Source organism: Anomaloglossus baeobatrachus, chromosome 1 (genome assembly GCF_048569485.1).
Source record: "Anomaloglossus baeobatrachus isolate aAnoBae1 chromosome 1, aAnoBae1.hap1, whole genome shotgun sequence".
NCBI classification, from domain to species: Eukaryota; Metazoa; Chordata; class Amphibia; order Anura; family Aromobatidae; genus Anomaloglossus; species Anomaloglossus baeobatrachus.
This window is the reverse complement of record NC_134353.1, coordinates 153,158,622-153,184,419: the sequence shown is the minus strand read 5'-3', so window position 1 is coordinate 153,184,419 and position 25,798 is coordinate 153,158,622. Positions and strand designations below refer to the sequence as shown.

At 44.2% G+C, this 25,798-nt stretch overlaps 1 protein-coding gene across 4 annotated transcripts in view; it reads left to right on the top strand.

Annotated features, from left to right (window-relative positions):
- PRIMPOL (primase and DNA directed polymerase) overlaps positions 1-25,798 on the top strand; it is a 103,417-nt gene that overhangs the window by 71,189 nt on the left and 6,430 nt on the right. For all 4 annotated transcript variants that reach the window (XM_075347144.1, XM_075347143.1, XM_075347145.1 and 1 more), the window contains 4 exons: positions 2,407-2,569; positions 17,498-17,592; positions 24,214-24,303; positions 24,384-24,492. In XM_075347144.1, the coding sequence (XP_075203259.1) occupies positions 2,407-2,569; positions 17,498-17,592; positions 24,214-24,303; positions 24,384-24,492 (457 nt within the window). The remainder of the gene's footprint in view (positions 1-2,406; positions 2,570-17,497; positions 17,593-24,213; positions 24,304-24,383; positions 24,493-25,798) is intronic.

Sequence of the window (25,798 nt, the reverse complement as noted above, 5' to 3'; positions counted from 1 at the left end):
AATAGTGTTCTGGTGTTGTCCAGCCACATTATTAAAAGTTTGGTTACTGGGAGAAAATTAACTTTTATTCTTCCCAGGAGCCACCTGTTTTCAGACAGAGGTGTGTTGGAGCTGCTAAAGTCATCAGTGCACCATGAGCAAAAGCTGTAAATCCTCCCCAGCACTTTGATTGACAGCTCATTCTATAGAGCATCTGTACAAAGCGATCTCTCATACCACCAGAGCGTGCTTACCGCTGTCACGGAATATGTACAGAGTGGTGACTGGAGCTGCCCCGGGATGCTGCTGTGACTGAAAACCTGCAGCCCCTGGAAGGATTTAAAGTTCAATTCATCCAGTCGCACTTTCAATAAGGTGCCCATACAACCCCGAACCCAATTAACCTGAAGAGTAACCATATATCTGCAGGATAATAGCTTTGCCAACATGAAAGATTCTTTTAACTGTAGTTTTGGTTTTTTTTTTAAAGAAATAGCCATTGTATATTAAGTGTTAAGATTTCAGAAACAGGGAAAATATATTCTAAGCATTTAAAGGGGTTGTCCACTAGATGATTGGTGGGTGTCCAGCATCCCCCCCCCCCCCTCCCAAATTGTCTGTTTTCAGCTCTACTGTTTGATAAATATTAGGTTGGGGTCCATTAATCCCTTCCCGACATTAGATGCATCGGTACATCCTATATTGCAGTGCGTTACCACAAATGCGGCACAAGAACTGTACCCGCGTGATCGCCACCAGGAGCTTGGCTTAAGTAATACCTGGAGTTTGCACTACCCCTGGTTGGTTTTGGCCATCAGGCACAATCCGGTGATTTACGGAAAAACCGGATCCGGCGTCTGTTGCCGCCGAATCCTGTTTTTTCGTCATAGACTTGTATTGGCGCCGGATTGTAGTGTATGGCATCGCGTTTCATCCGGCGTTTCTGTGTCCGGCTGCCGGAAAGGACTCGCAAGGGAACGTTTTTCTGTCACCAGCAAATAAACGCACCGCGCCGGATCCCTCTCTCCCTCTCTTCCACTCACTGCTTTCCTCGCCCACTTGCGCCTATGATTGGTTGCAGTCAGATACGCCCCCACGCTGAGTGACAGCTGTCTCACTGCAACCAATCACAGCTGCCGGTGGACGGGTCTAAACTTGCAGTAAAATAAACAAATAATTAAAAATAAACTGGGTGCGGTCTCCCCCAATTTTGATACCAGCCTAGATAAAGCCACTCGGCTGAGGGCTGATATTCTCAGGATAGGAAGCCCCACGTTATGGGGAGCCCCCCAGCCTAAAAATATCAGCCAGCAGCCGCCCAGAAATGCCGCATCCATTAGATGCGACAATCCCGGGACTCTACCTGTCTCCTCCCAATTGCCCTGATGCAGTGACAATCGGAGTAATAAGTAGTTAAAGGCAGCCCATAGCTGCCACTAAGTCCTAGCTTAGTGATGGCAGGCGTCTGAGACACCCCTCCCCCCATCACTAAACTGTAAGTGAAAGTAAATAAATACAAACACCGAAAAATCCTTTATTTGAAATAAAAGGAAAAAAAAGCACGTTCTTTCACCACTTTATTAATCCTCAAATACCCCTCCAAGTCCAAAGTAATCCACACGAGATCCCGCAACACTTTCAGCTCTGCTACATCGGAAGCTGAGAGGAGCGGCCGTAGAACACCACCACTCGCTGGGAGCTCCACGGAGCAACTGAAGTGAGTTGCGCTGTCAGCGGTGACGTCACTCAGGTTACCCGCTGCCACAGCTGGATTCTCTGTACAAACTGCTACAATGGATGAATTTTTTATTTATTTTTTTTTTACCGGATCCGTCGCATCAGTTTTAACGCAATCTGCGACGGATCCGTTGCATCAGGCACAAACTGGATTGTGTCTGATGGCAAAAACCGGATGTGTGAAAGCACCCTTACGGTGTACATATGGCATATTCCATAATATTAGACTTTTTTACACCAGAAAACTAACTTTACCACATTGTTAAACATCCTCAATATCTGTTAATTTTTGGTCCAAGCAAGTGCAATTTAAAAATGTGTTGTTTGTTTTGTTTTTTTTCTTTATAAATTAGTACCTATACAATATTTTCAAATATATCTACTCCTTTGAAGAGTATCATACATATACAAGGATAGGCTTTCAGCGCTGTTCGCACTCGCTGTGGCTACTGATTGGCTGCAGCAGTAACTAGCCTATAACACAAGGAGAGCAGACAATCGGGGGACATGACCAGTGGTATGGAGAAATGGTGAGAAACTGACAGGTCAATAGGTGCTGTTTGTTATTTTGATAACAAAAATAAAATGTAAAACCTCTTTTATACAACGTGTGCATCCTAACAATGTAAGATCATTTTTAGGAAGTTTTCATTGTATATTACATATTGTATTCTCCAATATTGCATTCAGGTGTCTATACTAAAAACAGAAACTTTCGTCTGTACAAATCATCAAAACTTGGGAAAAATGTAACTTTTGAAGTAGCTGAAGACAACAAATTTGTAGTGAAGCAGTCAAAACATGTCTTGGAAGAGGAACAGATATTTCTTTGCTCTCTAATTAGCAATGTAAGGTATGTTTCTCCTGTGTGTTGTGGTTTTTGTTTTTTTTTCCCCATTTGCCTGATGTAATGGAGAGACTACATTGGCCAATATTAAAGGGATTATCTGGTCTTGCGCTATAATTCTACAGTCACTGTATTTGTCGCACCCCGGGGCAGCCGAGCTGCTCTGATCCGGGTAGTCGGTGGCTCGAGTGATCCCGGACCCGGGTAATGGCGGACGCTTAATACAATGACAGGGGCTATTTACAAGGGATAATTAAGTTAATGTTAGTAGTGCAGCACGGGAATAGATACAGTCGCTGCTGCTTGTGAGGGACTGGGGCTGATGGAATCAGCAGTGAGTGTGTTAACCCCCTCCGCAGGTAGGGTAAACCCCAGTGTCCTCTAGGTGCTGGATGAGGTGCAGGCTGAAAGGAATGCAAGCAGGCAAAGTCCGAGTGAAACAGGGAGTCTTTACTGATGATTTACTCACAGGTTACACTCCCCTGGTGCTGGGGACAGATTCCTGGTTCCCTGTGTCCCGGCTCTGTCTGTGTAACCTGGCTATGGCCCGCTCCATGCACTGCTCTTGTGGCATGGCTCCCTCCTGGCTTGGAACACTTGAAGGGCCACTAAAGGGTGGTGAGGAGCTCTGGAAGTTTCCCTCACTGTGCAAATTCTGGCAGAAGGCTTGAAGCTTTCCTACTTCTCCCCTCGGGTTCTGCACCCGGGTTTGTGTACAGCTCTGTCAGAGTCCCTTGCAGTCCCCGCAGCCAGCTGCTTCTCCCCTGGGCATCGTGCGATCTAACCCCAGGCCTCGCACCCAGACCTGACACCCAGCCGGGTGTCCTCCCTCCTCCCCTCTCTCTGTCTGGACTGCTCCACCCCCCAACTCCTCCCCTTCCCACTAGGGATCTAACTACAGGAGGGTTGGATTTACACATCCTAGGCAACCTCCACTTCCTGGGCCTTTACACCATAGGACGGCCAACCCTCTGATCATGCCCTCTTGTGGTCCAGAGTGTTTTGTGAGTGTTTTAGGTGTGTGCAGGTTTAGCCAGAGCTAGGACTCCAGGAATCAGGTTGCAGATCTTTGTAGCATGACCACAAGGAGACTAAATATGTGACTTATGAATTCTCACATTGTGCACTGCAAAGCTTTTCCAGCGCCGTAAGGTAGCGGTCATGTGACCACATGTATGTGATCTGCATACTTCCAGCAACATTCTGATAAGACTTATCCAGCCTTGCTCTATGCACTTGCATTGAATGAGGCCGGATACAGTCTAGTCAGCCTGTGACTACATGTATGCAAATCATAACATTCCGCCACCGAAAAATCCTCATAGCATGCAGTTCACGCGATGTGAGGATTTACTAGTCTGCAGTCACGTAGATTGACTTCCGACTTGTGCCTTAAGACCGGACAACCTCTTTAAAACTTAATTTACCTAAAAATGAAAGAAAAAAAAAAAAAGATTTAAATTCAGAGGATTCATCATAGGAAACCAAAGAAAAAAACTTTTTTACAGTACTAATAGACGGCTGAAAAATATTATGCCTTTTTCTCTGTATTATATATCACACTGAATAATCTCTTGTATGTGTAATACTTAGTTAGGGGAAATTAAGTAGAATATAAACTTCTGAATTAAGAATCTCTCTATTTGCCTTTAATGGAGAGGGGTTTCAAACAGCAGCTCTTACTAGAGGTGCCTTGGCGAAGCTGAGACATGCATCTGTCCACTGAGCGTGATGGGTCATTGTTTTAGCACCTCTACCCATGCCAGTGTTAGGTCCTGTCAAAGACCTATAGTCTTACAGACCTATACAGTCTTTATAGGGCACACAATATAAAAAAACAAAATTGCAATTATTTTCTAAACCTTAAGTCTACAGTCATGGGAAAATATTTTGAAACAGACTAATATTGGTTTCCACAAAGTTTGCTGCTTCAAACTTTGCGTAAATCAAGAGAAATCCTTGTGTTTCGCCATTTATCAAACACTTTTTCCCACCTTCTCTTCCTGAACTCACCATTTCACCATCTTCTGTGGAAAAAGCACCTTTAGGCTATGTGCGCAGGTTCAGATTCGGTGCAGAAATTTTCTGCATGAAATCTGCAAGTCCTGGCAGAAACACACATGCTTTTTTGTGCCATACGTTTTTGTTTTTTTTTTAATGAAGTCAATGAATGGAAGGGCTGAAAAACTCAAGAAAAAACATACCAACAATTAACAAGCTGCAGTTTATTTTCTGTACCACATCTGCAAGTAAAAAATAAGCAACGTGCGCATAGCACTTCAGAATTCTCATTGACTTTGCTTGCATAAAGATAGGCATGAAGAGAGACATGCAGAGTTGGGCCTCAAACTGCACCAAAAAAGGCCTAAAGGCCCCGTCACACGCAGCGACGTATCTAACGATATATCGCCGGGGTCACGGATTCCGTGACGCACATCCGGCATCGTTAGCGACGTTGTTGCTTGTGACACACACGAACGACCGTTAACGATGGAAAATACTCACCAAATCGTCCATCGTTGACACGTCGTTCCTTTTAAAAAAAAATAGTTGATTGTTGAGCACGTAGGTTGTTCGTCGTTCCCGAGGCAGCACACATCGCTACGTATGACACCTCGGGAATGACGTACTGCAGCTTACCTGCAGCCGCCACAATGCGGAAGGAAGGAGGTGGGTGGGATGTTACGTCCTGCTAATCTCCGGCCCTCCGCTTCTATTGGGCGGCCGTTTAGTGACGCCGCATGATCTGCCCCCTTAAAAAGGAGGCGGTTCGCCGGCGGCGTCGCTAGGCAGGTAAGTCCCGTGTGACGGTTCCAAACGATATTGTGCGCCACGGGCAGCGATTTGCCCGTGACACACAAACGACGGGGGCGGGTGCTTTCACCAGCGATATCGCTAGCGATATCGTTGCGTGTAAAGCCCCCTTTAGGCTATGTGCGCACACTGCAGTTTTCTTCAGCAAAAAAACAACACTCTCTGGCAGAAAAACACACCTTTAGCCAAAAAAATACATCAAACGCATGCGTTTTTAACGTGTTTTCGGTGCATTTTTGCCCATGCGTTTTTCACTATAGTCAATGGAAAAACGCAGGGAAAAACACCAAGTGACATGCTGCTTCTTTTTTCTGCACCCAAAACTGCAGGCAAAAAAAAGCAACGTGCACACAGCCATTCTGAATTCTCATAGACTTTGCTGGGGAAGAATAATACATGCAGTTTGGGGCAACAAACTGCACCAAAAACTACATTGTGCACACAGGGCCTAATACTGTCTTGCTTAGAGGAGACAGACAGCAGGTGTCATGTGATACTGTGCATTATCGTCTATGAAGAGTGGAGGATGCGTGAGGAGCAGGGAAGAGAACAGACAGGCACACAGAATAACATTGTGCAGAGCACTGTAACTAGTGTTCTACTTCACATCAGAGATTGATTCACATCAATACAACTCAGCTCTGCTATATAATGACCTCCATGTTGCTGTAGCTTGTCCTTGTGAGTTAAAAAGTGAACAGGACCCCCTTGTTTGTGCTGTGCTGTCTATATGGAAGAACTCAAGTTAGTTAGACGGTGGAGAGGAGAAAAAATTGGTGAGCATGTAGAATACAAGTCACATAATGGCCAAGTGTCATAAAATACCTCATGGTTACTTGAAAGCACAGTTAGGGCTCATGCGCACGTTGCGTACTTACATGCATTTACACTGTGTGAGTGAAAAGGGGTGGTTTGTTTGTTAGGGGATAGTTCGTGACACCACCCACGGGTCGTGGTGATGATGGACACCACCGCTGCTAGTGACGGGGATCCCGGAAGCGATGGCGGGGAGCAGCTAGGATGTCTTTTCCTCCTCTGTGGGTAGGGGTTGGTGATCCCAGGGCCCGATTGTGATACGGGAAGGCTGGATGGCCGGTGGTGCAGGGTTGCAGGGGCAGCGCGGCGCGGTGCCGGATGGCGCCGTTGTACTCACTCAGATACAAATGCACGAAGTCCTCAGTAAACCAAACGGCTGGATGGACGGGTCCCGCAGCCGGCTACTGCGTCTGTGCTCTCCCCGGACAGGTGGTGGCGGCTGTCTTTCCCTGCACCCTGAAACTGGCTTGACTATGATGGTTTCCCAACGGTAGTCCCACTCGCTGGTGTATATTCCCTAAGGAGCTCTCGTTGCCCGCAGGCGCTGGCCCTTTGGATCTCTAGCCCTTGGCGGTGGCTCTCTATCCGGACGGGTTGGGCGGTTGCCTTCTGACGGGACTTGGTAGTTAGGGAACCTCGGGGGTTCCGGTCACACTCTGATTTGACCTTTGCCAGCGGCTTCTAGCCTGGTCAGGGTCCGATGGCCCTGCCCTTTCATGCTGATGCAGGTTCTGCTTCCCGACTCGGTACCGGCGGGTCACCACCCGTCTCCGGTCCTTCGGTTTCACCGACCTGCACCTACTCCTGCAGATGGCCACCACCGTCTGCCGACCTTGCTCTCCGTGCCCGGGCTCCTTCCCAGACACCGGCAGCTTCACCTCTCCTTTACTTCACTCAACTCCTGCCCACCCTGGGCTCCTCTCTTCACTCCTCTCTCACTGTCACTCACTGACTAACTACTGCTCTTTTTCCCGCCTCCAGGCCTGTGAACCCCTCGGTGGGTGGGGCCAACCGCCTGGCTCCACCCCACCTGGTGTGGACATCAGCCCCTGGAGGGGGGCAACAAGGATTTGAGTTTGACTGATGGACCTGTCTAGGGGAGGGGGTGTGGGCGGTGTCATGCCTGTGACTACCTGGCTAGTCCAGGGCGTCACAATAGCGCATGAAATTGGCTTTTTTTTTTTTAACAAAAAACTTCATCCATTATGCAGTGTTTCTGCAGAGATTTGGAAGCGCACATGTGCTGTCAAATCGCTGCAGAATATTCAGCAGTTACGTGCACATGAGCCCTTAGGCTATGTTAACACTGCGTTTTTTTTTGCTGCAATTTTTACATAAATGAAAAGCTGCTTTTTACAGTACCAGCAAAAGCTACGAGATTTCAGAAATCTCGTGCACATGCTTGATTTTTTTTTTTTTAAATTGCAGCCTGACAATTCTTTCAGAGTTTTTTTTTCACCCAAAGAAAGCAATGAGTAAGTGCCAAAACGCTGCCATCAGTTTGTGCAGACTTTTTGGTGAAAGGAAAAAAAGCGCAGGTACAGAAAGATGTGAAACCCGTTTTATTTTTGTGATTTTTTTTTTTTTTTTTTCCTCCCCAAGTATAAAATCTCTGTATCCTTACATGGACATATAGGTTAATTTGTTTCTCCTGACTCAGAGTACAGCTCTACCCCTTAACAACCAATGACTGACATAGGACATCGTGAGTAGGTTTCATTTCCCGTGCTATGTTCATCGTGGCTTTAATCTGTCACTACGTGTAAACACACAGTGACAGCTCCGTGCCGACAGCTCCTGCAGTAACAGCCAGGGATAGCATGCCACACCTGGCTGATTAATCCTCCAGATGCTGCGATCGATTATAGTCTCCCTCTCTCACTCCCATCAGCCCCCCCCCTCCATGATGAGATTGCGGGGAGCCGATGATGTCATGGCATCTGTAGGTCAATTAATGACCTGATGTGTGACGTATGGTGACCTTGTTAGGCTGTATTACACTGACAGGCGTTCTGGCAATGTAATCTGAAAGGTCTCATGAATTGCAACTCATCTACTGCAATTCTTGAGACCAATGATCAGAATAATGTTAGACATACCTGGCATTGCCATGTCCGGAAGGACCCGATGTATTAAACTGTCACACTATTTAACCCCTACAGTGAACACCGTAAAAAAAAAAATGTGTCAAGAAACTATGCTTTTTCATCATATCTCCTAAATAAAAGTGGAATAAAATGCGGTAAAAAAGATTAATGTAAATAAAAAAGGTATTGCTGAAAATGTTATCTCGTCCCGCAAAAAACAAGCCTCCACACTGCTTCATCAGTGGAAAAATAAAAAAACATTATAGCTGTCAAAATGCAATGATGTAAAAGCAATACTTTTCCTATAAAATTGTTTTTATAGTGTAGAAGTGGAAAAACACAAAAAAATTATATAAATGTGCAATCACTGTAACTGTTCTGAACCGATGAATAAAAACTTCTTCGCACTATTACCAAATGGTAAACGGTATAAAAAAACTCCACAGTAAAAAAAATTCTGAATAGAAGTAAAAAGCTATAAAAAAATGTTCCCGAAAAATGGTACCAATAACGTCAACTTGTCCCTTAAAAAAACAAGCCCTCACATGACTGCAGAAATATAGAAAAAAAATATAGCTCTCAAAATATGTTGATGCAAAACCTTAAAAAAAAAAAAAAAGTTTATTGTGTGATAGTAACCAAAATATAAAAATCTGGAATCGCTGCAATCACACTGACCCAATGGGGAAAAAAAGTCTAATGATTTATACAGTACGGTGAACGGCGTAAAAGATAAATTAAAAAAAAAAATCTTTACCTGCTGTTTGCTCATTCTGCCTCCCAAAAATAGTAGTAAGGCTCAGCTCACATTTATCCTGCTCTCTCCTCTGAGGACTTACACCAGAGTTTCTGTGTAAATCTCTGAAATACGCGATTCAGATGGAACCCCAAATGAAAGATTTACTATGATACAAACAGTCACCTTTTAGGCTGTGTGCGCACGCCGCATTTTTTGCCGTGTTTTTGTGCGTTTTTTGGGTGCAGTTTTGGTCTCCAAAACTGTATGAATTTCCTTCCCCAGCAAAGTCTGAGATTTTGTTTTGGCTGTCTGCACATTGCAGTTTTTTTTTTTTTTTTGGTGACCACAAAGATGCAGCATGCGAATTATTTTTGTGTTTTTCACTGTGTTTTTCTCCCATCGAATGCATTGGACAAAAACGCAGCAAAAAAACCACATCAAAACACGCAAAAACGCATGCTTTTTTGATGCGTTTTTCTTGTGGGTGCTTTTTTGTGCGTTTTTTCTTTTTGGGACAAAAACGCTGCATCTTTGTGGTCAGAAAAACATGCAGCATGCGCACATAACCTTAAACTTTCTGTGGCCTATGTTCCAGCAGTGCCAGTCTTTTTAGGCATGCAGAAAACTGTTGTTGACTGCCTCTTTTGTGCATATATCTCAAAAGCTGGATACCACCGAATGTGAGCCACACAAAGTTAAGAGTAACCCTGCTGCCTCATTAGTGAATGAATCCTTCTGAATCACATATTTTCTAGATTTAGATGGAAACCCTGCTGTAAGCGCTCAGCGCAGAGCACAGGATAAATGTGAGCTGATCCAAAATGCTCTATACCCCAAAATGCCACCAATAAAAGCTTTACTTGACGCACAAGAAACAAGTCACCACTTAGGTTTGTCATCTGTTAACGGAAATATAGGGGGCTTTCACATTACTGGTAGCAAAAAAGGCTCTGGAAAAGCACTAGATCCCCCCCCCCCCCCCCCAGAAAAATGTGTTCCCAAATCCCCCCACTCTTCTAAGCCCCAGTATGTGCCTAAATCACAGCGTCCACACATTTTAGCATGACTGTAGTGAAGAGAGCCCACATAATTTACTGGGTGTATGTGCTCAGCTTGAGCTTTTGGAGACCATGTATGGGCACTACAATGTTCAGGCACTAGAATAGCAGATTTCCATTTTCATTCTGCAACATCCATTGCTGCTTGTTTCTGGAAAACACCCATGGACTCAAAACCATCACTACACTAGTAGATGAATTCCCAAATGGGTGTAATTTCCAAATAGGGGTCACTTAAGAGAGAATTCTACTCTTCTGCCACTTAGGGGCTCTCTATATGGAGTCCACAAACTATTCTAGAAAACTCTGCTCTTCAAAAGGTCAAATGGGGCTCCTTCCCTCCTGAATCTCACCTTGTGGCCAAACGATACAGTAAAGTTACATATGGGGTGTTGTCACATTCACAAAAAATTGTGTAATAATTGTGGTCATTTTTATCTACTTTTATCTACTTCCCTTGTGAAAATGTATAATCTGAGGCTGAAACAACATTGTAGTGCTAAAAATGTAATTATATTTTTCTTCACCACCCAATGGTATAACATTTTTTGTCACACCTGTGTGTGTGTGTGTGTGTGTGTGTGTGTGTGTGTGTATATATATATATATGTATGTATGTATGTATATGTATGTATATTATATGTGTGAATATGCAGTATATGAATGTGCAGTTTGTAAAATTGGCTCATTTGAGGGGGATTTCTGCTGTTCTAGCACCTCAGGGGCTCTGCCAATGTGACATGGCACTCGCAAACCATTCCTGGCAAATCTGCATTAATAGGTGCTCTTTCCCTTCTGAGCTGGGCTCTGTGCCTGAAAAGTAGTTTCTGATCACACATCTGGTATTGCTGTTCTCAGGAGCCCAATATTATAAAATTTATGTAAAGCACCAAAAGGTTCAAGATGTTCACCAAAACCCTAGATAAATTTCTTGAGGGGTGTAGTTTCTGCAAACCAGAAAAATCCTCTAAAACATAGCATTTATTGTATTACTTAAAATAGTCAACCTTAGTCTAAAACCACTGAATCATATCCATTTGTTACGGTCACTCATCAAAGTCGTGAAGTGTAATGATATGTGAGGCCTTGAATAAGGGCAGTGGACAAGGGGCGTGCACCACCCGTTATTAATAAGTTGTTCATGGAAATTAGCGATAGTGGGATAGGGGGACTTGATAATCCCTGTTTTTTTTTTTATCCCTTCCTAGCAACAGAGGTCAGATACACCTTAAATTTTTGGGTGCCCCCCGTTCCTCGGCGGCTAACCCTATTTGTCCCTGTCCCTATTCCTGGCCTAAGACCACCACCAGGTGCAGTGTGCTGGAGTGCTTAAACGTCATGTGTCGTAGGTCATAGTAACCCAATAAACCAATAACCCAATTCTCATGTAATTATTATAGGTATCATTCCCCGATTATGCAATTTACTATATAATTATAGCTCTTGGGAAGATACATAGAATAGGGGTATTGACCAAAGATATGATGGGCCTGATAGTCCCAGTACTTATCCTGCCAGGACTAGTCTTGATCCTGACGCGTTTCCCCCCAAAAATATTGGGGTTCATTAGGGGATGTGTATATTTCAAGATGTCTCTATTAATTTTAGGCCATCAATCTCCTCATTTCTTCACTATGACTATTACTATTATGGAGCTGGTGCTACAGTGAAACGCTGCCACATCAGGCACTCACTGTTTATAGAACCCTCCTTACGGCGCATTGTCGACCCGGAGGGAGCTGTCATCTTTCAGCCAGCACGTGATAGGGTGACCCAGGACAGCATCTGGACCCTCATAGGGGAACATAACGTGATCCCTTTATCTGAAGAACAGTGAAGAGTTGAGGAGATTGATGGCCTAAAATTAGCAGGTGGATCTGAGAGCTACCCGCGTCTTTTAACCCCTTAAATCGCACTGTCAGAGTTTGACAGCGCAATCTAATGCATATAAAAATTCAAAAAACCCTAAAGGTTCAAATCGCCCCCCATTTGACCAATTGAAATAAGACCATAAAAAAAAAACAATACACATATTTGGTATCGACGCATTCAGAAATGCCCAATCTATCAAAATATAAAATCAGTTAATTAGATTGGTACACTGCATACCGAGAATAAAAATTGCACATTCCAAAATTAGGGTTTTTTGGGTCACAGCAACATTGCATTAAAATGCAATACCAGGCAATCAAAACATCGCATCTATGCAGAAATGGTAAAATTAAAAACACCAGCTCAAAACTTAAAAAATACCGTATTTTTCGCTTTATAAGACGCACTTTTGTTCCCCCAAATTTTGGGGGAAAGTAGGGGGTGCGTCTTATAAGCGGAATATACGGGGACAGGGGGTGTATAATTAATTATATATATATATATATATATATATATATATATATATATATATATATATATATATATATATATATATATATATATATATTATATATTATATATAATAGGGGCCAGGGGAGGCGGGGCAGCTCTGGAGCGCTGCTGGGGGCAGTGTTAGATCTCCTGCACCCGCTCATATAATATGCACAGCCGCTGTCCATCACCATGGTACTGAAACCGCACCGCAGTGACTGGCTGGGGGAGCGGTGCATATTATATGAGCCTGCGTCCCCCTGTGATTGCACATGCCCCCCTTGTGTTAGATATGGCCCCCATGCTGCTGCTTACTCTAAAATAAAAATGCTTTACTTACCCCCGCCAGCGTTTCTCCCGGTGTCCCTGCTTCCACTGTGATCAGGCATGCAGTGATGATCTCTCTCTGCTGTGCCGATCACATGACCGCACCGAGAACCAGGAAGTGGAGGAACAGAAGGATGGAGGGAGACAAGAGGGAGATCAGCGCTGAGAAGGTAAGGAAAGAGTGTTTTATTTTACTATGGGCAGCAGCATGGGGGCGATATCTAACACAGGGGAACGTGTGCAATCCATAGGGGGCCATAGGCAGCACAGGGGACTGTGCAATCCATAAGGGGCCATAGGCAGCACAGGGGACTGTGTGCAATCCATAGGGGGCCATAGGCAGCACAAGGGAATGTATGCAATCCATAGGGGGCCATAGGCAGCACAGGGGAACGTGTGCCAGCACAAGGGGGCTATATTCAATATAAGGGGGCCATATCCAGATTAAGGGGGCTAATTTTAGGATGGGGGGCTATGAGGGACATATACCCTATATGATTTGTTAGACGGACACTGGCATTATAAGATGGACCCCATTTAACATTAAAAAAAAAAAATTCTCTTTTCCTTCACCAAATTGGGGGGTGCGTCTTATAATCAGGTGCGTCTTATAAAGCGAAAAATACGGTTAGCCATCACTGAGGCCCAGATCCCGAAAAGAGAGAACGCTACAGGTCTGGGAAATGCGCAGGTGCGTGATTATGGTCCGGTACGAGCATGCTGGTGAGGTCAAGCACAGCGCCGACCATAATCTCTCGCCTGCGCGTTTAGCTCACCGGTGCGAGCGAGGGCAGCTATGTTTTCTGTTCTGGCCGTGATATGGCAGAGCGAACTGTGCCTGCGTGAGCCGACCTAACTGCACAGGCGTGTGATTTGAAAATACAATGAGGATGATGACGGAGGAGTCATGCCGTCAATCAAGAAAGGAGGACTACGATCAGCGGCAGGAGGGGGGACAGGAGCCGAAATTGAGCCCGCCCATCTGCCCAACACAGGTAATTAGCATACCTAACGGCCAAGCTTTATAAAGTTCTTTTTGGGGTCTGGAAGGGGAGTCAGGGCCAAGGCACACCTTCATAGAAAGCAGCCCTGGAGCTGCAGAAGGTGATTCTTTTAGTTTAATAGGGGAAAATCTGGTGACAGGTTCCCTTTTAAATATCACACCTTTGCAGTGAAACCAATGCAGAGAGCAGGCTCTCTGTCATTACATGTCTCACAGGATAAATCCTGTTCTAAGTGAGGTTGTTCTTTTTTTTTTCTTCCCTTTTATGTTGTTACCTGGTTAATATTATTCAACTTGATGCAGGGGAAGATGTGCATGACTCCAGAGAAAAATTGATGATAAACTGCCTACACACATGACGCGCCCACGGGATCTTGGGGAGGGTTTATTCGTCACCGGGCCGGTTTGGGATGTCACAGCGGCCTGGCCCGGTTCCGTGACCCTGTCGGTGTCAATAGAAAGGGGAGCTGGGGATGATTGGAGTAGTTATTCATGACGCCACCTGTGGTGTGCGGCCAGGTATTATTCGCCGCTGTGGGAAGTTTTCTCTGGGGCAGATAACGCAGCTCAGATGGCCTCCACAGGCAGAGCTTAGGCCCCAGGGAGGATGTGGGGAGTAGTAGTCCGCTCTAATGAAGGAGCGCGAGGTGCGGGAAGGATTAGACGACACAGCGGTTGCAGAGATGTCACCGTCTTTAGACTTCTGGACTCCGCTGTCATAGGTTCCACCCGATACCCAGATAGTTCGGAGGTCCGAACCGGTGTTTCTTTCAGTGAGTCCTTCCTACCTGCGCTGTGTTGTGTGAGTCCCTGCGGCTTGAAGCTATGCTGGGACCTGAGTCCTGAGAATGGTTTCTTTCCTGTCCCGTATAGCAGGCAGCGCGAGTCCGTAGATGGGACCACCCTATGGTCACAACCCCTGGCTCTATATGCGGCTGTGCCCTGGGCACTGTGTGTGGGTCATCAAAAGACTTCAAATCATCTGCCCGACGGATTCTGCTGGCGGGGGACTTGCAGTGCCCACCAGCCTAGGGCTCCGCACCCTGTAGTGTGCGCTCGGTCCTGAGAGCTGTGGCGCAGCTCTCCCCTCAGCGACCGTGTTCTCCTGCGTCTCACTTGTTTCCTGGTTGCTGACTAATTGTGTGTGTGTCGCCTTGCTCCTGTGTGAAGCTCCTCCCTCCCCCTGGGTTTCTGAACTAGTGAGCAGAGGGTCCACTTTTAGTGATGGCCACCCCGCAAGTCTCTACCTTAGCCTAGTCCCAGTGAGTGGGCAACTGTGTATAATGGTGGATTGTGGTTGTTTACTGGCAATGACCTCCTCCTTAACCGGGATGAATACTGCACCTCTGGTGAGGTGCATAATCCTGTTGCGGCTGAAGCCTCAGGGGTGCCACACACAAACTCCACATTTTATTCAGTTCCTCAGCCACAATCCATGATATAGCCAGTCTTCCTTGCTCAAATTGGTGAAAGGTCCTCTTTAGGTAAAGGTTTTGGCAGTTTGCCCCACAAAAAGTGCTGTAACCATTTATACAATCAATATTTGTGTTTGGTGCTTAAAAAAAATTTCAAGTGTAAAGAAGAATACTATTATATCACTATGCTGCCATTCGCACCAAAAATAATACAATGATAATAAATTTAATTCTGCCATATTATTGGTGCTCTAATTTCTGGCTGCGGAGTGTAGTTTCACAATGTTACTTTCCCTCCACCCCACAAGTCTTCTGCAATGCCGGAGAACTTCTTGAAATAGGTTGTATGTTTCTGTTGTTACCTCATTTTGCAGGTGACAGATCCTCTTTAATAACAAGCTTAAAGGGAACCTGTCACTAGAATTTTCGCTATGAAACTAAAAGAATCCCCTTCAGCAGCTCCTGGGCTGCATTCTAGAAAGGTTCATCTTGCTACTGGCTCCCCTTTCAGACCTAAACAAACACTTTATAAAATCTTACCTTTTCCTATGGTAATGAGCTTTCCTGGCCACGGGGGCGGGCTATATTGCGTCCGTTATTCCCCCTCCTGCCGCTGTTCGCCGTCCCCCAGTGTTGATTGACCCATAGATGAGGCCGCCGCCCACATCTTCCACAGTGCTCCTGAAGTCTCGCGCATGCCCAGTGGCACTATCGCGGGACTGAGCACTGTTCAAATCGCCAGCACTGGTGATCTTATTGCGCAGGCGCGAGATTATGGGCGGGTACTTGGATGACGTTTGTGATGACATTCAAGGGTAAAAAGTGCTGCACTTTACAGTACCAGTAAAGTAAACAAGATTTCTGAAATCTCTTGCACATGAGATTTGAGCCTTTTTTAAACATTTTTTTTTTTTTTTTCAAAACTGCAGCATGTCCATTCTTTCAGCATTTTTTACCTGTTTAAATGAATGGGGAGAAAAGTGCAAGTACAACTGAGTGAAAAGAAAAAAAACATGCAGATTTTCTGAGCCAACACTGTTTTTTGGTGCAAAAAAAAATCTTCAGCAAATCATAGACTCTTAAATACTTGATTTGATAAATCAGGGCCTCATATGCTTTGAAAAAAATCCCCAAAACTTTTTATCCCATGAGTAGTTGAGAAAAAATGTGCAACTTCTTCCGTTTTCACGCCAGTTTCAGCAAGCTACGCCACATAAATTGAGCCAGGGAGAAACAGGACACTGGTTCATTAAATTCTTGATGAGCTGCAGCTTGGCTTTCACCACAAATATTATTCCAGTCCTTGACTAGAGCAAGATTTGTGTCAAGACGCACTCCACTTTTCAAATGCACTAGATTCATTTACAAATGTGCGTGTCTATGCAGATGTGCAGTTCTGGGTGCATATTGCTAATCCCTGCCTAACCGTCCCTGCATACACTAGCCTAGATAGAGACCTGTAGAAAGGGTATTTCTGAAGATCTTTTATTGTATGCTAAACAGGCCAGTGACTAGTCGCAAGGGCGTAATTTCCCCTGGCCCCTTAGCATGTTACTATGCCCCTATGGGCGTTCTAACATGCTAATGAATGCGCAGTGTCAGAGGATGGTCGCGCTCACCTCTCCGCTGTCACCGCGTCTAAGTCCTGGATTTTGGCTCAGTGCGCATGATCCCGGACTTTCGGTCATGCACACTACATGGGTTTGAAGCCAGAATTCGTACACAGGTGGCTTCATAGTGCGCATGACCGAAAGTCCGGGATCATGCGCACTAAGCCGAAATCCAGGACTCTGACGTGATGGCAGCGGAGAGGTGAGCGCGACCATCCTCTGATGCTGTGCATTCATTAGCATGTTAGCACACCCACAGGGGCGTGTTAGCATGCTAAGGGGCCGACTAGCCCACGCCCTTGTGACTAGTCCCTGGCCTCATTAGCATACGATAAAAGTTCTTTAGAAATACTTTTTCTAAAGACCTCTTTATGTATTCTACTAGATACAGGGACGGTTAGGCAGGGATTAGCAATATGCACTAAGAACTGCTCGTGGTTTTTGGGTGCATATTGGACCTGATAGGTTCCCTTTAACTGGTTTGCCTTAGTTTATGTGCACATAGCCCTAATGGCTTGTCTGTGCAAGTAGAAGGCTAATAATATATTGCCTTGGGACATGACACATTTATTATGAAGTTTACACTGCATCTATTATTTTTTGCTTTTCTGCCAATTGTCATCATCTTGAATTTCTGTATGAAAAAGGATTTGTATTTGTCATAAAACTAATCTTTCTTGCTTGTTACAATAATTTGAAAGATTTACAGATTCTTTAAAAGTTTTAACGTGTACGAGTCCAGAAATTGAGAAAAATGGAGCATCTCGCCAAAGCACTGTAGCATCTGTTACCACAGGTAATTTTCCACATTTTTAGAAATACTTTCATACACAAAGCTAAACAAATAATTACTTTTTAACACAGTAGTTTATTATTAAAATGTGTATTTTAAAGCCTTTATTAGATATAAATCATTTTAGTGCTAGACACAAAGACCCGCTTCCACATAGATGTAAAGAATCCATAGAGATAGTATAGAGAAATGTTTGAGTTGTATATATTTATCTTACATTGCTTTACCCCTGTTTTGAAGCTGCCAATTGCATTTTAAGTGCTAAAAATAAATAGCACTAATAATAAATAAAATAATTGTCAATTCTTTGTGCGTTTTTGACCAGCGTTTTAGTGATACTCGGGATCGGCAGGTCTAACAGAGTTAAAAAAAAAAAAAAATCCCTGCTTTCGGCCCGGAATTGATCCCAGGTATCTGGGGACCAGAATCCGGTGCTTAAAAATGGTGGTAGAAGGGATAGGGGGATAGCAGCAAGCACATTATACTTACCGAGCCTCCGGCTCAGCTGGAACTGCTCCCGCAGCCGCTCACTCTTCTTCTGGGGCCGCTCATTAGCCTCATGCATATTTACTGCTTTCCCCGCTCACCGGCATCTCTGGCTGCAGTCATACCCCGCCCCCAGACAGCATCTGTGATTGGTTGAAATCATAGACCCTGTCTGTAGGTCTATCGTGGTCTATAAATAAAAAAAATTGGAACAGATAAAGCCCACGGCTACTGACTACAGCCACCAGCCGTGCGATTATCTTGGCTGTGTATTGCGTTTTGGGGTTTTTTTTTTTTTTTTTTTTTGTTTTAATATAAATTTAAATAAGTTAAAAAAAAAAAAAAAAAAGACGTGTGGTCCCCCCGCCCAACAGTTTTGATACCCAGCCATGATTAAGCCCGACATCTCTGGGCTGGTAATATCTGGCTGAAGAGACCCGTGCTTTTTGGGCCCCCTCAGCCTAAAAATAGCAGCCTGCAGATGCCCAGGATTGTCGCGTTCATTAGATGATACAGTCCCAGCACTTTACCCGGCTCTTCCCAATTGCCCTGGTGCGGTGGTAATAAGGGGTTAATGTCAACCCAAAGTTGACACTAAACCCTAGATTAGTAATGGGAGGCGCCTGAGACCCCCAGCCCCATTACTCATCTGTAAGTGAAAGTAAGTAAACACAAACACCAGAAAAAATCCTTTATTTGAAAGAAGACAACAAAGCACTCTTTCACCACTTTATTAACCCCCAAAAGACCCATGCAGGTCCAACATAATCCACACGAGGTCCCACAAAGAATCCAGCACTGCTACATCTGAATTCACACCGAGTGACCCTAAGACATGGCCACACACTGAGGTTCAGGCAGTGACTGAATGAGTTGCGCGATGTCAATCAGGTAATTTGCAGTCATATGGTGGAGGACAGTGGGAAACTCCAGCTATGATCGAAAATATACTGAGTGACATCATCGCTGATCGCGGAGATCATTCATTCTCAGGTTGAGTTCACAGCGGGCGGTCATTGTTCTATGGCTACACTCTGTGCCTTCTCAGATGTAACAGAGCTGGTTCGTCATGGGACCTTGTGTGGATTGCGTCGGACCTTCAGGGGTATTTTAGGGGGTTAATAAAGTGGTGAAAGAGGGTGCGCTTTTGTCTTTTTTTTTTTTCAAATAAAGGATTTTTTTTTTTTTGGTGTTTCTGTATATTTATTTTAATTTACAAATTAGGAAAGAGGGGTGTCTCAGACGCCTCCCATTACTAATCTAGTGCTTAGTGTCAGCTGTGGGCTGTTATTAACCCCTTATTACCCTGGTTGCCACCGCACCAGGGCAATCGGGAAGAACCGAGTAAAGTGCTGGGACTGTCGCATCTAATGGATGTGACAATCCTGGGCGGCTGTGGGCTGCTATTTTTAGGCTGGAGATGCTCAAAAAGCACGGGTCTCCCCGCCTGAGAATACCAGCCCCTAGCTGTCAGGCTTTATCATGGCCGGATATCAAAATTGGGTGGGGGTACCGCACACTGTTTTGTTTTTTTTTAAGTTGTTTATTTAAATTAAAAAAAATAAATGCATGTGGTTCCTCTAATTTTGATACACAGCAAGATAAGCGCATGGCTGAGGGCAGCAACCAGTAGCTGTGGGCTTTATCTGTGCTGGGTATCATAATATGAGGGGACCCTACGCCAATTTTTTCATTTATTTTTATACCATGATAGATATGCAGACAGGGTCTGTGATTACAACCAATCACAGGCGCTGTCTGGGGGCTAGGTCTAACTGCAGCCAATCAGAGATGTCGGTGAGTAGAAAAGCAGTGAATATGCATGAGGCTAATGAGTGAGTGACGATGGGAGCAGTTTCAGCTGATCCGGAGGCTTGGTGAGTATAACACGCTTGCTCCTATTCCCCTATCCCTTCCACCACCATTTTTAAGGGCCGAATTCTGGTCTCCATATATTTATATGGGGACCAGCGTCCAGCCAGATACACAGGATCAATTCTGGGCCAGAACAGGGTTTTTGTTTTCTTTTTTTTTTTTTTTTCAAACCCGGTTAGCCCTGCCGATCCTGGGTATCTGTGAGTGTATGTATATCTTAGAGTATAATCCCCAGCTGTCACCCCCACACAGCCCTTCATGCAGTATAAAGGGCCCACATATAGTATAATGGCCTCCACAACACTCCACATTGTATAATGGTGCCCACTTGCCCTCCAAACAGTATAACGACCCCCACAGAGCCTTCCGCACAGTATGATGGACCCCACACAAACCTTCACACTTTATAATTGCTTGCATACAGCATAATGGCCCTCGAATAGCCCTCCATAAAGTATAAGGGCTCCTTCATAGAACTCCAAATATTATGATAGCCTCCACAAAGCCCATCAAATATTATAATGACCCTGATATACAGTAGCCCTCGATACAGTATAATGTACTCCACACTCCTCCATATAGTAAGACACTCCCATAGTCCTCGATATTGTAAAATGGACCAACCATAGTTATCCATATAGTATAATGCCTCCCATAGTCTTCCATATTGTATAATGCACCCCCATAGTCCTTCATATTGTATAATGCATTCCCCCATAGTCCTCCATGTATAACAATTCACCACCATTGTCCTCCATATATTATAATGCACCCCATAGTCCTCCATATTGTATGATGCATCCCCCATACCACTTCATATATTATAGTGCATTCCCTAGTCCGCCATGTATTATAATCCATCCTCGATAGTCCTCCATGTATTATTGTTGGGATGGAGCATACATGTTACAAGGCGGCACACACATTACTGGGGAAGGGCATACACGTTAATGGGCGGGCAGCATACACATTATGAATTAAGAGTTAATCTTAATCCTAGCCAGTCCTGTAAGGGTTGAGCCTAGAATTTATGGGCTCCTTCCAGGTTAGTGGGCCTGACCAGCTTTGTTGGTGGGCATGGCAGTTTCCTCCAGTCAACTATAATCATGCAAGAGGGGGGTTTCGCACCCTACTTCCTTTTGGGGGTAAGAGCCCTGCTTCTATTATAAACAACTCAATGATCACGTGGACTTAGGAAAATGTTTATTCCAGTTGGAAACGTCTGGCTGCATTTAGAACATTTGAAATGTCATACCTGGAAAGAGCCCGTACACTCTAGCATCTACTGTCCCGTAAGTAGATTAGTATCACTGCTGGGCCAGGGTCACTGTCTCCAGAGGCAGTATTCCTGTTTTGTGACTGTGCATGCCTGACTCCCTGCCAAGTGTCGATGCCGTGCAGAGCCACCCACGAGCAGTAGCGACCACCAATGGCTGCCGCTTGCTTGTCTGCCACAAAGTACAAAGCTCCTCTCTGGCTGGAAAGCTATATCAGCCAGGGGGTGTGTTGTGTGCATGCAAATTCAGCCAGAGAGATGAGCAACAGAACAGAAACTCCTTCTAGGACACTACACACCGGCACTGGGATTCAAACGCTGACAGTCTGACACTCAGCCTGAGATCAAAAACAAAGCACACACACCGTGGGCAGCCACCGCCGGGACCCCCAGCTCACGAGCCCCATAGCAATGGTGTGGCCTGCCTCTATTGGCAGTACGCCACTGTGAATGACTGGTCTATTGATAATATAATCAATGTGATCAGAGCCTTAAAGGCATTCTGTCAGTAGGATCAACCCTCCTACGCCGTCAATATGAGCATGTAGGTCATAGAAAGCTGAATAACATACCCTGACATTTGCCATCCAATGTCTTATTTCAGTGAAATCTACATACAGTTAGGTCCAGAAATATTTGGACAGTGACACAATTTTCGCGAATTGGGCTCTGCATGCCACCACATTGGATTTGAAATGAAATCTCTACAACAGAATTCAAGTGCAGATTGTAACGTTTAATTTGAAGGTTTGATCAAAAATATCTGATAGAAATTGTAGGAATTGTACACATTTCTTTACAAACACTCCACATTTTAGGAGGTCAAAAGTAATTGGACAAATAAACCAAACCTATACAAAATATTTTTATTTTCAATATTTTGTTGCGAATCCTTTGGAGGCAATCAATGCCTTAAGTCTGGAACCCATGGACATCACCAAACGCTGGGTTTCCTCCTTCTTAATGCTTTGCCAGGCCTTTACAGCCGCAGCCTTCAGGTCTTGCTTGTTTGTGGGTCTTTCCATCTTAAGTCTGGATTTGAGCAAGTGAAATGCATGCTCAATTGGGTTAAGATCTGGTGATTGACTTGGCCATTGCAGAATGTTCCACTTTTTTGCACTCATGAACTCCTGGGTAGCTTTGGCTGTATGCTTGGGGTCATTGTCCATCTGTACTATGAAGCGCCGTCCGATCAACTTTGCGGCATTTGGCTGAATCTGGGCTGAAAATATATCCCAGTACACTTCAGAATTCATCCGGCTACTCTTGTCTGCTGTTATGTCATCAATAAACACAAGTGACCCAGTGCCATTGAAAGCCATGCATGCCCATGCCATCACGTTGCCTCCACCATGTTTTACAGAGGATGTGGTGTGCCTTGGATCATGTGCCGTTCCCTTTCTTCTCCAAACTTTTTTCTTCCCATCATTCTGGTACAGGTTGATCTTTGTCTCATCTGTCCATAGAATACTTTTCCAGAACTGAGCTGGCTTCATGAGGTGTTTTTCAGCAAATTTAACTCTGGCCTGTCTATTTTTGGAATTGATGAATGGTTTGCATCTAGATGTGAACCCTTTGTATTTACTTTCATGGAGTCTTCTCTTTACTGATGACTTAGAGACAGATACACCTACTTCACTGAGAGTGTTCTGGGCTTCAGTTGATGTTGTGAACGGGTTCTTCTTCACCAAAGAAAGTATGCGGCGATCATCCACCACTGTTGTCATCCGTGGACGCCCAGGCCTTTTTGAGTTCCCAAGCTCACCAGTCAATTCCTTTTTTCTCAGAATGTACCCGACTGTTGATTTTGCTTCTCCAAGCATGTCTCTCTGATGGATTTCTTTTTTTTCAGCCTCAGGATGTTCTGCTTCACCTCAATTGAGATTTCCTTAGACCGCATGTTGTCTGGTCACAGCAACAGCTTCCAAATGCAAAACCACACACCTGTAATCAACCCCAGACCTTTTAACTACTTCATTGATTACAGGTTAACGATGGAGACGCCATCAGAGTTAATTGCAGCCATTAGAGTCCCTTGTCCAATTACTTTTGGTCCCTTGAAAAAGAGGAGGCTATGCATTACAGAGCTATGATTCCTAAACCCTTTCTCCGATTTGGATGTGAAAACTCTCATATTGCAGCTGGGAGTGTGCACTTTCAGCCCATATTATATATGTAACTGTATTTCTTTCTGAACATGTTTTTGTAAACAGCTAAAATAACAAAACTTGTGTCACTGTCCAAATATTTCTGGCCCTGACTGTGTGTGTGTGTGTGTATATATATATATATATTATTAAATATGGGCTGTAAATCATGCAGATCGGTGCCCTATAACCTGGAACAGCTTATTTACATATAAGATTTGATGTCTTAAACCCCCGTCACATTTCACGACTTACCAGCAATCCCGAAAACGATGTGACCTGATAAGAATCGCTGGGAGGTCACAGCGTTTGATGAAAATGGTCCCAACCATTCAGCAACGACTAGCGATCTCACAGCAGGGGCCTGATCGCTGGTAGGTGTCACACATAACGAGATTGCTGCTGCGTCACGAAAACGGTGACGCAGCAACGATCTCGTTAGCGATCTCGTGTGACGGGGCCTTTAGTCCTGAAAAACTCACTTTTTTATAGGTTAAAAAAAGCTGTTCCAGGCTATGGGCCGGTAATTGATCTGCATGATTTACAACTCACTTAGATATAAGAAAATGTGGAGATGTATCAAAACTAATGCAAAAGAAAAGTGAAGTAGTTTCTTGTGTTTGGAGCTTTTATAAAGATTACTCATTAGTATATACTTGGAAATTGTTGCAGGTTTTTCTGTCACGTTATGATGTGTTGAATGAGCTTCTCCACCAGAAAAAGCTGATGTGTATTTTACAGCCCTAGTTGTTTATGACTTGGGGCTGATTTTATCTGAATGATTCAGCAGCATTCTTGTGTTACTGACTTAACCATTGTGGTGTCTCCTCTTCATTTCAGCCAGCACATTGAAGGGATATCAGTTTTCACCATATCCAGAAATTGATCAATTCATTTTGTCTCTTTTGACAAGAGAAGGCTTTCACGGAGGTATGGTATTAGATTTTTTCTTTCTTCTGATATTATTGAGTATGGCAACCCAAATGACGACTGTAATTTTTTTTTGTTAGGTATTCGTCAATGGAACTATTTTTCCACTGAGGAATTATTGGTTTATGATACCATAAATTATCGCTGGTGTGAAAACATAGGCCGAGCTCACAGAAGTAACAATGTCATGTAAGCATCTATCAGCTTCTTGGTGATGTTCTTTATTATTACAAATGACTAGCCACTATGTCTTTGATCTATTGAGCTAATCTATTCAGGGCAGTGAGTCTGTGCTGTTAAGAAGCCTTTTCTATATACAGTCCTGACCAAAAGTGTTGTCACCCTTGAAATTGTTCCAGAATATGAAGTATTTCTCCCAGAAAATTGTTGCAATTACCCTTTTACCTTGTGTGTAAAAAAACAAAAAAAAAAACAAACCAGGGAGAAAAAAAGGCAAAGTGGACTTAATTTCACACACATGTCCAAAAATGAGCCGGACAAAATTGTTGGCACCCTCAACTCTTTTGATTGCGGGTCCTTTGGAATATAACTGTAATCAATCGCTTATTTTAACCATTAACAAGCTTCTTACACCTCTCAACTAGAATTTTAGACCACTCTTCTTTTTCAAATTGCTCCAGGTCTCTCATATTTGAAGTGTGCCTTCTCCAAACAGCAATTTTAAGATTTCTCCCTAGGTGTTCTATGGGATTTAGATCCGGACTCATGCGTGGCACGGTGGCTCAGTAGTTAGCACTGCAGTCTTGCAGCGCTGAGGTCCTGGGTTCAAATCCCACCAAGGACAACATCTGCAAGGAGTTTGTATGTTCTCCCCGTGTTTGCGTGGGTTTCCTCCTGGTACTCCGGTTTCCTCCCACACTCCAAAGACATACAGATAGGGACTCTAGATTGTGAGCCCCAATGGGGACAGTGTTACCAATGTATGTAAAGCACTGTGGAATTAATAGCGCTATATAAATGAATAAAAGTATTATTATTAATTATTATTAAATATTGCAGGTCCCCTAAGACTTCTCCAGTGCTTTGTTTCCATTTATTTCTGGTGCTTCTTCGAGTATTGTCTTGCTAGAAAACCCATGACCTAGGATGCAAACCCAGCTTTCTGAGACAAAGCACTACATTGCAACCCAAAATACTTTAGGAAATCTTCAGATTTCATGATGCCTGGCACACAGTCAAGCTACCTAATCCCAGATGCAAAAAACAACCCCAAAACATCTTTGAACCTCCACAGTAATTGACCGTAGGTACTGTGTTCTTTTCTTTGTAGGTCTCATTCTGTTTACGGTAAACAGTAGAATGATGTGCTTTACCAAAAAGCTCTATATTGATCTCATCTGTCCACAAGATTTTTTCCCAGAAGATTTTGGCTTAATCACATGCAATTTGGCACACTGCAGTTTACCTATTTTATGTCTCTGTGTCAGCAGTAGGTCCTACTAGGTCTACTGCCATAGCGTTTAATTTAATTCAA